Source organism: Phyllobates terribilis, unplaced genomic scaffold (assembly GCF_046119375.1).
Source record: "Phyllobates terribilis strain yellow unplaced genomic scaffold, ASM4611937v1 Scaffold_13__5_contigs__length_258822181, whole genome shotgun sequence".
NCBI lineage: Eukaryota > Metazoa > Chordata > Amphibia > Anura > Dendrobatidae > Phyllobates > Phyllobates terribilis.
The window spans coordinates 27,952,092-27,968,008 of NW_027362773.1; the positions used below are offsets into that span (position 1 = coordinate 27,952,092).

General features: G+C 48.5%; 1 protein-coding gene across 2 annotated transcripts in view; it reads left to right on the forward strand.

The window, feature by feature from the left end:
* BEST1 (bestrophin 1) overlaps window positions 1-15,917 on the forward strand; it is a 57,066-nt gene that overhangs the window by 26,004 nt on the left and 15,145 nt on the right. For both annotated transcript variants that reach the window (XM_073659423.1, XM_073659424.1), the window contains exon 4: window positions 15,651-15,884. In XM_073659423.1, the coding sequence (XP_073515524.1) occupies window positions 15,651-15,884 (234 nt within the window). The remainder of the gene's footprint in view (window positions 1-15,650; window positions 15,885-15,917) is intronic.

Sequence of the window (15,917 nt, forward strand, 5' to 3'; positions counted from 1 at the left end):
GAAAAGAAAAGAGGTGGAGGAGTAAAAGGAGGGGGAGACACAGATATAGGCATGTCATGCCCTTCTAAAATCCAAAAAGTGAGAAGCCGACACATTCAGTCCGCTCCTGCCCGTGCCACCTCCGCGTCGCCGGGTTTGTGCCAGAGCCACGGTGAACCCTGACGGCCAGCCCCCCTCTCCCAACACTGGTGCCTGTCCGCTGGTGGGTCGAGCGAGCCCCCCTGTGGTGGCGGCAGCTCTAAGCTTTTTAATTTAAATTGTCTCTCTAATTTGAATGAATACACTTTAAATCCATTTACAAGGATCTATTGGAGGGCAAGTCTCATGCCAGCAGCCGCGTAATTCCAGCTCCAGTAGCGTCCACTAAAGCTGCTGCAGTTAAAAAGCTTTTATAAGGATCGAGCTCGGCTGTCCACCGCAAGGCATCCTACTGCCAGTCCCAGCCCCTATGCCTTGGGGTGCCTCCTGATGCTCTTCACTGAGTATCCCGTGGTCCCGAAGCATTTCATTTGAAAAAATTAAGTGTCCAAACTACAGGTGGTGTAGCTTGCTTAACAGCCGGGATAATCCGCTGACTAGCAGACACTGCTACTAGGCACAAAGTATTTCCTGGGCTAGATGCAGTTAAAAATTTGTAATTAGATACTCTCGTTGGATGCTGAGAAAGCATTCCATAGAGTCTCCTGGCACGCCATATATGATTCTCTTAAAAAGCTTGGGGTAGGGGTCTAGGGGACCCTTTTATAGCCAAAATCACGGCCCTGTATCGCAATACGTCACCTAGGCTGAAGATAAATGGAACTGTAGCACCCTGAGGGCTCGGTTGCTACAGAGGTATTGCACCTCACCCAGAGGTGTGATATCTCACTCTCAGGTAAGGATGTAGTGTGGATCAGGACCCGACACCTGCATGCATTACACCACATTGCCGTGGGGCAGGGCGACCAATATGCCCCTGAGATGGGCACGACAGTCCCTGTCCCTGGCTGGAGTGGGGGGAGGGAACACTGAGGAAGGGGAACCCTGTAGTGCAGGAGCAGGGAGGAAGCAGTTCCTGGGTGCATTGAGAAGGGAGTATAAAAGGTGGGCACCATCTTAGTTCAGTGCAGAGAAGTCTGAGCAGAAGTGGCAGGGAGCAGGGGCTCTGCATGAGCTCTGCTCCGGAGGCGGGCCTAGTAACAGAGGCCCAGGCCTGGAAGAGGGAGAAGGAAGGAAGAGGAGCGGAGAAGGCTCCAGGAACGAGGAACGAAGGGATCCCAGGGGTGCGGACGGGCGAGTCTCCACCGCACGCCCGAATCCACCTGCGTGGAGGGGTCAGGCCAAAGGGGGAGACCGGTCCCCGAAACTAGTGGAGGCAGGAAACGACCCTCAGCTAGAAACAGGAGGCTGTGACATTTTATGTGGCGCAGCCCCTCGCTACACCCGCTAGGAAGGCACCACATAGGGTCAGGGAAACTGGCGCCAAGTTTACCAAGAGGAGGCCCGAGGCAGCCGGACAGAAGGGTTGGTAAGAAAGGCCAGACAAAGGACACACAAAGGGGGTCCTGTGAAGCGCTCCAAAGTTATCTGGGAGTTGTCTGAGCCCCTCACCTGGTGAGCACAGTACGACGTGGGCAGCCGTTACCTGCAGACGTGGTCTGGATAATAAGAACTGTGAGTAAAGGCCCTGGACTGCATCACTGACTCCGTGTCGTTACTGCTGCTGCCCTGCACCATCACCCCCATCCTCCGCATACACTGCCCTGAGGCTATACTCCTCCCGTGGGGAGTTATGCTACGCTCTGCTGCACCCACAACACCAGCCTCAGCGGTCTGCCCTGGAGCGGCGGTTCACTCTGACCGCAATCCACGGGTGGCGTAGTCGGACATTTAAACATCAAAACCACATAAATAGTTCCGCCACTGGTTTGACCGCCCTGAGCCACGGAACCGGGTCGCCGCCACGGAGACTACAACCACCAGCATCCACCAAAAAGGGTCCGGCTCCGGGTGTCCCAAGGCCCAGGGGGCGCGTCAGAACATTTTCATCACCTTTCACAATCACCAATGGGACAAGGCAGGGATGTTCTCTGTCCCCTCTCTTATACATCCTAGTGACGGAGCACCTGCTCTCATCAATTCGCCATAACCCCAATATTAGGTGGATTGAGGTGGGAGGCACCGAGTACAAGTGCTCTCTATTTGCTGATGATGTCCTAGTATATATCACTCAATCACATATATCCATCCCTGCTGTTATGGCTGAAATAGATCACTTTGTTACATGGTCAAATTTCAAAATCAATGCAGCGAAGTCTGAGGCCCTCGATGTCTCCCTCCCCAAATCCATATAGGATTCCATCCAGTCCAACTTTCCCTTTGCCTGGCCCTCACAGGGTATCAAATACTTAGGAATTCCTATTCATAGAGACCTCTCCCATCTATGTTATCTTAATTTTGGGCCCTTTATTGAACAACTCCATACAGACCACGGTTGGCAAGTTAGAGCTGTAAGATTCACTACGTGAACCACTGGTGTTTTGTGGAAAAGCACATGTACACTGTGTTCCAAATTATTATGCAAAAAGTGTTTAGGAGTGATAAGGGAAGAATTTGTTTGTCAGTTAAACTCATTGATGGTGATGTGTGTCAGGGCTCTTTATATCACTGTAAGCAATTGCAGACACCTGTGCTAATTAGTTTGGCAGGTGTGTCCAATGAAAGGCAAGACTACTTAAGAAGGCTGTCTCACATTATTAAGCAGCCTACATTTTCTGCCAAAATGGGAAAGAAAAAGGATGTGTCGGCTGCTGAGAAGCAACAAATTGTGGAGTGTTTAGGTCAAGGCATGACTACAATCAACATTGTGCGATGATCAGGATGAAGTGTCTTGGCAATCAAGAAGTATGTAGCTGATTCACAGTACACACGTGTGCGTGCTGATAAGGGCAAATTGAGGACTCTTTCCTACAGGCAATTACGTCAGGTTGAAAGAGCAGCGGCAAAAAAGCCTTGTCATAGCAGCAGACAAGTTTTTGAAGCTGCTGGTGCCTCCAACGTCCCCCGAACAACAAGATGCAGGGTCCTTCAGAGGTTTGCAGCTGTGCATATGCCATCCTGTCGACCTCCTCTATCCACTTCACACAAGCAGAAACGGCTCCAGTGGGCCAAACATTACATGAAGACTGATTTCAAAACTGTTTTGTTCACGGATGAGTGCCGTGCAGCGCTCGATGGTCCAGATGGATGGAGTGGAGGATGGCTGGTTGATGGACACCCCACGCAAACACAGCTACAGCGCCAACAAGGAGGAGGTGGAGTAATGTTTTGGGCTGGAATCATGGGGAGAGAGATTGTCGGCCCCTTTAGGATCCCTGAAGGCGCTAAAGATGAACTCCATAATGTATGTGGATTTTCTCAAACAGCACTTCCTGCCATGGTTCAAGAAGAAGAACCGTGTATTTCACAGCAAGATCATTTTTTTGCATGATAATGCACCATCTCATGCTGCACATAAAACATCTGCATCTCTGGCTGATATGAGCATAAAAGGGGACAAACTTATGGTGTGACCCCCATGCTCCCCTGACCTCTACCCCATTCAGAACCTTTGGAGCATCATTAAAAGGAGTGTCTATGATGGCGGGAGGCAGTTCACATCTAAGCAACAGCTCTGGGAGGGTATTCTGTCCTCATGCAAAACAATTGAAGCAGAAACCATCCAAAACCTGACAAATTCAATGGACGAGAGAGTTCAGAAGCTCCTTTCGAACAAGGGGTCCTATGTGAAAATGCAACATCACCTAGAATAAAGTTTTGAGTTGAAAACTGTTTGATTTCAGTTTCTAACAACCTGCTAATGCTTATAATTTCAAAAATGACCATTGTTTTGGTCTTTATTAAAATGAAAAGGTTGATCGAAAAGTTTGGGGGATCTAAGAGTGTGGCAACCCAGTAGTCATGATTACTTCGAATTCTGACAATATGAGGGTCATGCTGCAGGTAGTGCAGCAAGAAGGCACTTATGTGTCTTGCGCATCTCGGAGCCCCAAAATTATTTTCCGGGCTAGATGCAGCTAAAAATTATTATTCATTTTAAATCTGGTGAAGCTTTAGTATAGACGGCCTAATAGGATCAGTGCTGCACACTGCTACAAAGCCCAAATTATTTTCCAGTCAAGATACAGATAAACATGATTAGTAATTTTAAATCTGGTGGAGCTTATTATAGATGGCCTAATAGAATCAGTGCTGCACACTGCTACAAAGCCCAAATTATTTTCCAGCCAAGATACAGATAAACATGATTAGTAATTTGAAAGCTTAAAACGGTTGGTAGGGTGATTTTAACCAATCATCAAGCTTTTACTCTCCCCAGGATGACACAGGGGTAGAAAAGTCGTTTCGGATCCATGATTTGTTCATCTTTATGAACGTGAGTCTGTCTACATTATCAGTGGAGAGCCGCGTGCGCTTATCTGTCAGCACACCACCAGCAGCGCTGAACACACGTTCAGACAGAACGCTGGCTGCGGGGCATGACAAGATCTCCAAGGCGTAAGTGGCTAGCTCCGGCCATTTATCCAGATTGGAAGCCCAAAAAGAGCAAGGGTCCAGTGACACAGTCATGGCTTCAATGTTTACTTGGAGATACTCCTGTACCATCGTCTCTAGGCGTTGACTATGTGTCAGACTTCTTGTCTCCTGTGGCCTTGCAAAGGATGGGCTAAAAAAGTGGTGAAATGATTCCGCAAAATTGATGTTACCAGCAGATACTGTGGTTCTGTTACGGTTTGAGTGCTGAACACTTGACGGTCCCACGGTTGGCAAGTTGGAACTGTGAGATTCACTACGTGCACCACTGGTATTTTGTGGAAAAGCACATGTAAGATTCTGCAACAGTCTCTGCTGATACTCCTGCATGCGTGCATCCCTTTCTATGGCAGGAATAATTTCTGCAAATTTACTTTTGTACCGGGGATCTAACAGTGTGGCAACCCAGTAGTCAGGATTATTTCTAATTCTCACAATTCGAGGGTCATGTTGCAGGTAGTGCAGCAAGAAGGCACTCATGTGTGTTGTGCATCCAGGAGCACCAAGTCCCTGTTGTGTTGGTGGCGAGGTAACAATCATGCTTCCTTCCTCTGTCCTCTCCCCCCAACCTCGCACAACAGAAATGTGATCAAGGTCTCCCTCATCTGATGAGTCTTCCATCAGTTCGTCCTCCACTTCTTCCTGGGCTCCTGCACCTTCCTCACTAGTTTGGCTGCTACCATGCGCCCTGGTAAAACCATCTCCCCCACCCTCACATGCCTGCCGCCTTGGTGCTGCCGACCGTCTGGACCTTGCAGATGTTAGCCCTTCCGCATACAACTCCTCCTCCTCTACTTCCTCCACCTCCTCTTGTGCCACCACCTGACTCCGAATTCTGTTTAACATGTGCTCCAGCATGTAAATCACCGGAATAGTCATGCTGATAATGGCATCGTCAGCACTAAACATCTTCGTCGCCATTTCAAAACTGTGCAGAAGGGTGCATAGGTCCCTGATCTGAGACCACTCCTCCAGCGTGATTTGCCCCACCTCTGGATCTCGTTGGCCCAGGCTATACGTCAGAACGTATTGCACCAGGGCTTGTCGGTGCTGCCACAGTCGCTGCAACATGTGCAGAGTTGAATTCCACCGGGTAGGCACATCGCATTTTAGCCGGTGAAGTGGCAGGCCCAACGACTTCTGTAGAGATGTAAGTCGCTGAGCTGCGGGATGCGAACGGCGGAAGTGAGCACACAGCGACCGTGCCCTCTGCAGAAGGCCATCTAGTCTGGGATACTGGGCTAAAAATTGCTGGAAAACCAGGTTCAACACGTGAGCCATACAAGGCACGTGTGTGACATTGCCCCGGCGAAGGGCCGCACCCAGGTTTGCAGCATTGTCGCACACGGCCTTCCCTGGTTTCAGGTCCAGTGGAGACAACCATTCATGAAATTGGTTCTCCAGAGCTGACCACAACTCCTCAGCTGTGTGACTCACATTTCCCAGACATTTCAATGTAAAAACCGCCTGATGACGTTGAGCCCTACTGCCAGCATAGTAAGAAGGTGTGCAGGATCCCTTCTGCGCAGTTAGAAAGCTTGTGGCATGACCAGACAGGCTTTGGGTGCAGGTGGAAGACCGAGAGGAGGTTGAGGAGGCAGAAGCAGTGGAGGAACTTTGACATAAAGAGGATTGACGCACAACTCGTGGGGACGGCAAGACTTGGACAGCAGCCCCTTGTCCTGCTGTCACCATAGTTACCCAGTGCCCAGTCAGCGACATGTAACGCCCCTGTCCATGCCTACTCGTCCAAGTGTCTGTGGTGAAATGCACCCTGTCACACACAGAGTTTCTCAAAGAAGCGGTGATGTTGTGTGCGACATGCTGGTGGAGCGCAGGCACACCTTTCTTTGAGAAGTAGTGCCGACTGGGCATCTGGTACTGGGGCACTGCGACGGACATAAGGTCTCGAAAATCCTCTGTGTCCACCAGGCGGAAAGGCAGCATTTCTGTAGCCAAGAGCTTGCAGATGGTGAAATTCAACCTCTTAGCTTTCTCATGGCTAGGAGGAAATGGTCTTTTACTTGTCCACATCTGAGGGACTGAGGGCTGGCTATTGTGCTTAGACGGGGTTGATAAGGGTGTCCCCGGCAAACTGCCGGTCTGTGAGGAAGATGCAGGCGGACATGTTAGGTTGCCTTGATCCAAAGGTGGTGCTATCGATGTCGGACAGCGCTCAACACCAGCTGGTGTTACCACCTCCAAAGAAAATGATGACCTGCCAATCACGCTGGCTGTTGCGGGTAAAGAGGTGGCAGGTCTGCGCCCCAAAACAGGTGTGACTGCTGTCCCCCCAGTCACAGAGGATGAAGAGGCCGCGGATGCACAAGATATGGCAGACGGTGGTTGGCCCGGCCGGCTAGGCCGCATTGTAGCACACTGAGCTTCCCATTGCAACTTATGCTTCATGTCCATGTGCCGGTTCATGCATGAAGTACTCAAACTATGTATTTTTTGGCCTCTACTTAGCTTTTGCTGACAAATGTTACAGATAACACGAGTTGGGTCATCTTTATCGATCTGAAAAAATGCCCAGGCTATGCAAGGCTTAGCACCCATGCGACCTGAAGAGCCACCACGACTTGTGGTGAGAGGCAGAGTTGTGTTTGAGGATGCAGTTGTTGACGTGCTTCCAGTACTACGTCTCTGTCCAGGAAGGCGCAACCTGACCTCGTCGTCACTAGCATCTTCCTCCACCTCCTCTGCTGACCTCATCTCTTGGCTGGCTGTGGGTTGACAGTAAGTGGGATCTCCAACCTCATCATCATCACCCTGTGCGTTATCACACCCGTCGTCCTCAGAGCCAACCTGTTCCTGCCCTGACAAAAAACTAAAGTTGTCGCTCCAATCAGGTATTTGAGTCTTATCATCGTCTTCCTCATTGTCTCCACCAACAGGAGTTACAGTTTGGGAATGAGGGTCTACATTATGGTCAGAACCTTCTGCGTCTGGTCCTGGATCCGACTCATAAAGATTCTGGGCATCAGTGCAGATCATTTCCTCGTCTGGATTCACAGAAGCGCTGGAGTCGACCTCTGATTCCCAGGCTATAGTATGAGTAAACAGCTCTGCAGACTCAACCATCTGTTCTACCTCATACTCAGACGGGCAGCTGGAGATTTGGGAGCTGTGAGGAAGCAAGTGCGATTGGGGTGACACCTTTGAGGACTGGAGTATTTGTGATGTTGAAGTTGATGTGGAGGAGAGCCCACTTAAAGGAGCACTTGATATCCGTTGAAGCACCTGCTGTTTTTGTGCCTCATCTGGAATTTGTAGCGATTAGCGTGGCCGTAAGAAAGGGATCTTATCACATTGTCCGCTAAAAGAAGTAGACATTTTAGTTTGGCTGGAAGATGGTCTTTCTTCTGCAGATGTTACTGTTGCTTTAACACCTACCCCACGGACACAACCTTTTTTCCCCTTCCCAACACGCCTATTCCCCTTTCCACCAGCAGCAGGCCTTTTTCCACTCATTTTGGTGGTTAACTAATTCACAACTCTGGAGTTGTTTGCACAAAACAACAATGGATGGGAACCGAGCAGAGCTGAGTGGCCAAACTGTGGTATTAGGCCAAAACTATTGGCTGGGTTAGATGCAGAAAAAATTATATTCAATTTGCAACCTGATGGAGGTCAGTATAGATGGACTAATAGAACAAGTCCCACACACAGCTAGAAGCCCAAATATTTTTTCAGAGGTAGATGCAGAAAAAATTTTTATTCAGTTTGCAACCTGATGGAGGTCTGTATAGATGGATTAATAGAACAAGTCCCACACACAGCTACAAGCCCAATATTTTTTCAGAGGTAGATGCAGAAAAAAAATATATTTAGTTTGCAACCTGATGGAGGTCAGTATAGATGGACTAATAGAGAAAGTCCCACACACTGCTAGAAGGCCAAATATTTTTTCAGAGCTAGATGCAGACAAAAAATTATTTTGAATTTGCAACCTGATGGAGGTCAGTATAGGTGGACTAATAGAACAAGTCCCACACACTGCTAGAAGGCCAAATATTTTTTCAGAGCTAGATGCAGAAAACAATTATATTTAGTTTGCAACCTGATGGAGGTCTGTATAGATGGATTAATAGAACAAGTCCCACACACAGCTAGAAGCCCAAATATTTTTTCAGAGGTAGATGCAGATAAAAATTATTTTTAATTTGAAACCTGATGGAGGTCAGTATAGATGGACTAATAGAGAAAGTCCCACACACTGCTAGAAGGCCAAATATTTTTTCAGAGCTAGATGCAGATAAAAATTATTTTTAATTTGCAACCTGATGGAGGTCAGTATAGATGGACTAATAGAGAAATTCCCACACACTGCTAGAAGGCCAAATATTTTTTCAGAGCTAGATGCAGATAAAAATTATATTCAATTTGCAACCTGATGGAGGTCAGTATAGATGGACTAATAGAACAAGTCCCACACACAGCTAGAAGCCCAAATATTTTTTCAGAGGTACTGTAGATGCAGATAAAAATTATTTTTAATTTGCAACCTGATGGAGGTCAGTATAGATGGACTAATACAACAAGTCCCACACACAGCTAGAAGCCCAATATTTTTTCAGAGGTAGATGCAGAAAAAAATATATTCAGTTTGCAACCTGATGGAGGTCAGTATAGATGGAGTAATAGAACAAGTCCCACACACAGCTAGAAGCCCAAATATTTTTTCAGAGGTAGATGCAGATAAAAATTATTTTTAATTTGCAACCTGATGGAGGTCAGTATAGATGGACTAATAGAGAAAGTCCCACACACTGCTAGAAGGCCAAATATTTTTTCAGAGCTAGATGCAGATAAAATTATATTCAATTTGCAACCTGATGGAGGTCAGTATAGATGGACTAATAGAGAAAGTCCCACACACTGCTAGAAGGCCAAATATTTTTTCAGAGCTAGATGCAGATAAAAATTATATTCAATTTGCAACCTGATGGAGGTCAGTATAGATGGACTAATAGAACAAGTCCCACACACAGCTAGAAGCCCAAATATTTTTTCAGAGGTACTGTAGATGCAGATAAAAATTATTTTTAATTTGCAACCTGATGGAGGTCAGTATAGATGGACTAATAGAGAAAGTCCCACACACTGCTAGAAGGCCACATATTTTTTCAGAGGTAGATGCAGAAAAAAATATATTCAGTTTGCAACCTGATGGAGGTCTGTATAGATGGATTAATAGAACAAGTCCCACACACAGCTAGAAGCCCAATATTTTTTCAGAGGTAGATGCAGAAAAAAATATATTCAGTTTGCAACCTGATGGAGGTCAGTATAGATGGACTAATACAACAAGTCCCACACACAGCTAGAAGCCCAATATTTTTTCAGAGGTAGATGCAGAAAAAAATATATTCAGTTTGCAACCTGATGGAGGTCTGTATAGATGGATTAATAGAACAAGTCCCACACACAGCTAGAAGCCCAATATTTTTTCAGAGGTAGATGCAGAAAAAAATATATTCAGTTTGCAACCTGATGGAGGTCAGTATAGATGGACTAATACAACAAGTCCCACACACAGCTAGAAGCCCAATATTTTTTCAGAGGTAGATGCAGAAAAAAATATATTCAGTTTGCAACCTGATGGAGGTCTGTATAGATGGATTAATAGAACAAGTCCCACACACAGCTAGAAGCCCAATATTTTTTCAGAGGTAGATGCAGAAAAAAATATATTCAGTTTGCAACCTGATGGAGGTCTGTATAGATGGATTAATAGAACAAGTCCCACACACAGCTAGAAGCCCAATATTTTTTCAGAGGTAGATGCAGAAAAAAATATATTCAGTTTGCAACCTGATGGAGGTCAGTATAGATGGACTAATACAACAAGTCCCACACACTGCTAGAAGCCCAATATTTTTTCAGAGCTAGATGCAGAAAAAAATTATATTCAATTTGCAACCTGATGGAGGTCAGTATAGATGGACTAATAGAATGATGCTATGCCCAAAAGATTTTACTTCACTAGGTGCAGTAAAAAAATTGGTATTCTATACACAGGTGGTATATCTTGCAACACAGATAGGCTACTCCACTGACTAACACACTCTGCAATAGGCCAAAAAGGATTAGCTTTGCTAGATTCAGCCAAATGCTGTGAAAAAAACTTGCACAGCACTGGCACAGACCTGCCTGGCAAAAACTGATAGGAACTGATGTAACTGTAGCACCCTGAGGATTCGGCTGCTACAGGGGTATTGCACCTCATGCCAGAGGTGTGATATTCCACTCCCGGGTAAGGATGGAGTGTGGAACTGAGCTCAGTAGGCTGCATGCACTACATACATCCCATTTCCGGGGGACAGACCAATGGTACTCCCACTAGAGAAATGTGCAGGTACGACAGCGTCTGTCCCTGGCTGGAGTGGGAGGGGGGTGGAACATCCCAGTAGTGTAGGGGCAGATAGGGGGAGCAGTCTGGGTAATGCTAGGAGCTCATTGGGTGCTGGTCACCTGAGCTCACACATAGAGGGAGTATATAAGGTGGGAACCATCTTAGAACAGGGTCTTTTGTAGAGGTTTGGTCAGACAAGCAGAGCAGCTCAGCCAGCTCCAAGGCCAAGAGAGTGAGAGAGAGGAGAAAAGAAGGACCCAGAGGGAGAGAAGAGGGAACTCCAAGAACCCAAAATTAGACCAGAGGGTGAAGAGTTGGCACAAGGGTACCGGATCCCAAGCTGGTGGAGGGCACTAATCCTTAGCCAGAGACCGGAGGTCGTGGGCAGGATCTGCCACGACCACCCACTAAATCCACCCGGAAGGCAAACCAAGAATAGGGTCAGGGAACCCAGAGACAAGGGTTTTACCAACAAGAGGCCCGAGGGAGCCGGACTTAGGTGGATCCCTGGTGGGGAAGGCCAGAGAGAAGGACAAGTCAGAAAGGGAGCTCAGGAACACGCTCCAGAATCACCTGGGGGTTGGCCGAGTCCAGGACCTGGTGGACGCAGCACGGCTCGGGTGGTCACTCAAGGCCGGAGTGACCAACACAAAAGCAGTAAGTAAAAACCCTGAACTGCACAGCCCGACTCTGAGTTTCATTACCATCCTCACTGCACCTCCACAACCACCATCCTCTGCAACTGACCCCCTGAGGCTATACCCCTCCCGTTGGGGGTTATACTACCTGAGCTGCACACACACCACCAGCCTCAGCGGACCCTGCTGCAGCGGCGGCCGTAGTGACCGCAAATCAACGGGTGGCGTAGTCGACACTAAAGAACATCCAGTAACATCTGTAGGACTGCCACACACTGAGCTTGACACCCTGGGCACGGACCGGGTCACCGCCACTCGGAGACTACAACCCCCATCTGATCCGGCTCCGGGTATCCCCCAAACAACACTGGCCCAGGGGGCGCGTCATAACCTAGTCCTGAAAAGGACTCCAATTACAATTAGTCTTTACTCCCACAATCTATCTATTTAAGAGCACAGACCTGCCTGATAAAAGTCGTAGGAAATGCTATAACCTAGTCCTTAAAAGGACTGCAATCACAACTATTCCCTACTCCCAAGCTATCTGTAGATTTGTGCGAAAATTGGCTTGAAATTAACAAGGTATAGCGCACACAGCAACAGCGGTGCCGTCTAACACGCAGCTGCAGCAGTGAGAAAATGGTGGCGACGGGGAAAATGGCTTGGTCTTATAGGGCAAGGACATGTGACATACACTGCCAATGACACATGCCCTTGCTTGTGTGAAAAAAAGCACTTCGCTCCGTGTGTGCGCTGCTGATAGGCTGACAGATTGCACCTCCCCACTGTAAATGCGGGAAAGAGAAAAAAAAATGGAGATCTTCATTGTTCCTGCAGAGATCCATCCCCTGCCCCTCCCCCCACCCCGCTGTACACTCAAACTGCGTATTAACATTAATTTTCATCATTACTGAGAAAAAATCCAGTTATGATTTTGGTGCACGAACAGTTATCGAACATAACCTCGAACAGCCAAATTTTTCTCAAATTGTTCGTGTTCGCTGAACGGCTCGAACACCGCCCAAAACAGCTCGAATTTGAGATTGGCGAACAGTTCGAGTAGAACAACGCTCATCTCTACAAACAACGGATCCATTTGAAAAGGATGAAAAATGGATGGCTATTTAACAGATCCATTTTCCATAGACTTTGATGTTAAACAAACAGATCCAGCTGCAATCAGATATTTAATTTGACAAAAGTTGGATCAGCACAATTTTTTGTCCTGTAGACTAAAGGGCCTTTCCAGGTCTTAACAATTGATTCCTTATCCTTCGTACAGGCTGTGAATGTTTGATCAGCAGGTTTCGGCCCTGATCACTCTCATCGATCAGAACAATATAAGGGGGGTGGTACTATAGTGAAGCAGTGCAGCTCAGCCCCATCTATAATATAACCGGGGATGTGTTTCTCTGTCTGAAGCCTCGATAGACTGCGCATGCATGACGGGCAGTCTGGCTCCAGACAGAATCACGCATCCAGCCGTTACAGGTAAGAGGAGATGTATGGCGCCGGAGATTGCGGTATGCGTAGGCACTGAACGCATACCGCGATCTTTGGTGCCATACTTACATACTTACCTGACCGGGAGGAGCATTGCCGGGGCGCCTCTCTTCGCCGGAGACCGTTGTCTTCAGCAAAATGGCACCTGACAGCGCGGTGCTCCGGCGCCGCACTCCTCCCCCGGCCTCCGGCAGAACAGGACGCAGCAGCGCTGGAGCACAGAGAATAAAGGTGAGTATAACTGTTTATTTTTTTAGTATGTGTGTACAGTGTGAAAGGGATGAGGGGGCGACACATACCAGGATTGTGGGGTGAGGGGACCACACCTATACCAGGATTGTGGGGTGAGGGGACCATGCATATACCAGGATTGGGGGGTGAGGGGTACCCCACATACCAGGATTGGGGGGTGAGGTGACCATGCATATACCAGGATTGTGGGGTGAGGGGTACATTGTATACCAGGATTGGGGGGTGAGGGGTACCACACATACCAGGATTGGTGGGTGAGGGGACCATGCATACAAGGATTGGGAGGTGAGGGGTACCACACATACCAGGATTGGGGGGTGAGGGGACCACGCATACCAGGATTGGGGGGTTAGGGGTACCACACAAACCAGGATTGGGGGGTGAGGGGACCATGCATACCAGGATTGGGGGGTGAGGGGTACCACGCATACCAGGATTGGTGGGTGAGGGGACCATGCATACAAGGATTGGGGGGTGAGGGGACCATGCATACCAGGATTGGGGGGTGAGGGGTACCACGCATACCAGGATTGGGGGGTTAGGGGTACCACCCATACCAGGATTGGGGGGTGAGGGGACCATGCATACCAGGATTGGGGGGTGAGGGGTAACACGCATACAAGGATTGGGGGGTGAGGGGACCATGCATACCAGGATTGGGGGGTGAGGGGACCATGCATACCAGAATGAGGGGTACCACACATACCATTATTGGGGGATTAGGGGCCCATGCATACCAGGATTGGGGGGTGAGGGGACCATGCATAACAGGATTGGGGGGTGAGGGGTGCCATGCATACCAGAATAGGGATGAGGGGTACCATACATACCAGGATAGGAATGTGGGGTATCATGCAAACCAGGATGAGGGATGGGGTGCCATGCATACCAGGATGAGGGGTATCATGCATAACAGAATAGGGATGAGGGGTACCATGCATACCAGGATAAGGATGAGGGGTGCCATGCATACTAGGATGAGGGATTGGGTGCCATGCATACTAAGATGAGGGATTGGGTGCCATGCATACCAGGTTTCTGGGATGAAGAGGCCATACATACCAGAATTGGGATGAGGGGTGCTATACATACTAGGATAGGGATGAGGGGTACCATGTATGCCAGGATAGGGATGAGGGGTACCATGTATACCAGGATAGGGATGAGGAGTGCCATACATACCAGGATGGGGGTGAGGGAGCCATGCATATCAGGATTGGGGATGAGGGGACCATGCATATCAGGATTGGGGATGAGGGGTGCCATGCATACCAGGATTGGGGATGAGGGGTGCCATGCATACCAGGATTGGGGATGAGGGGTGCCATGCATACCAGGATTGAGGATGAGGGGTGCCATGCATACCGGGATTGGGGATGAGGGGTGCTATGCATACCGGGATTGGGGATGGGGGGTGCCATGCATACCGGGATTGGGGATGAGGGGTGCCATGCATTTCGGGATTGGGGATGAGGGGTGCCATGCATACCGGGATTGGGGATGAGGGGTGCCATGCATACCGGGATTGGGGATGAGGGGTGCCATGCATACCGGGATTGGGGATGAGGGGTGCCAAGCATACCAGGATTCAGATGAGAGACCATGCATACCAGGATAGGGATGAGGAGTGCCATGCATACCAGGATAGGGATGAGGGGTGCCATGCATACCAGGATTGGGGATGAGGGGTGCCATGCATACCAGGATAGGGATGAGGGGTGCCATGCATACCAGGATTGGGGACGAGGGGTGCCATGCATACCAGGATTGGGGATGAGGGGTGCCATGCATACCAGAATTGGGGGTGAGGGGTGCCATGCATACCAGGATTGGGGATGAGGGGTGCCATGCATACCAGAATTGGGGGTGAGGGGTGCCATGCATACCAGGATTGGGGGTGAGAGGTACCATGCATGCCAGGATTGGGGGTGAGGAGTGCCATGCATACCAGGATTGGGGGTGAGGGGTGCCATGCATACCAGGATAGGATGGTGGGGACAGGACGGGAGCAGCACAAATACCAGGAGGGGGCAGCACATACCAGCATGGGAGACCATATACCAATAAAAATGCTCGCCATCCGGGCATAGAACGGGTTCAATAGCTAGTGTATATATATGTCTACATGTGAGTTATCTGTGTAAACAATTAAATGGACGTGGTACGAAAATCCTTTAAAAAAATCTATTTATAAAATGTCATCACTTACGATTGTCTAATACACCATGTACCAGGTATTTTTATATGATATGGATTGAGCTTGAGCCTCATTTTTGATTTCCACCTAAGTTTGGGTAAATTCTGATTTTGTCTTCATTTTCTGTTAGGTTTTTATGTAACTTTGGTGGTCTCTCGTTGGTGGGCCCAGTATGAGAGTGTACCCTGGTTAGACCGTCTCATGTGCTTGGTGTCCAGTAATATTCATGGCACAGATGAACGAGGACGGATGATGCGTCGGACTCTTATGCGCTATGCCAGCCTTTCTGGGGTTCTTATTCTACGCTCAATTAGTACGGCTGTTTACAAGAGATTCCCCACTCTGCAGCACGTTGTTAATGCTGGTAAGTATGAAAATGGAAAGATGTCCATGAGAA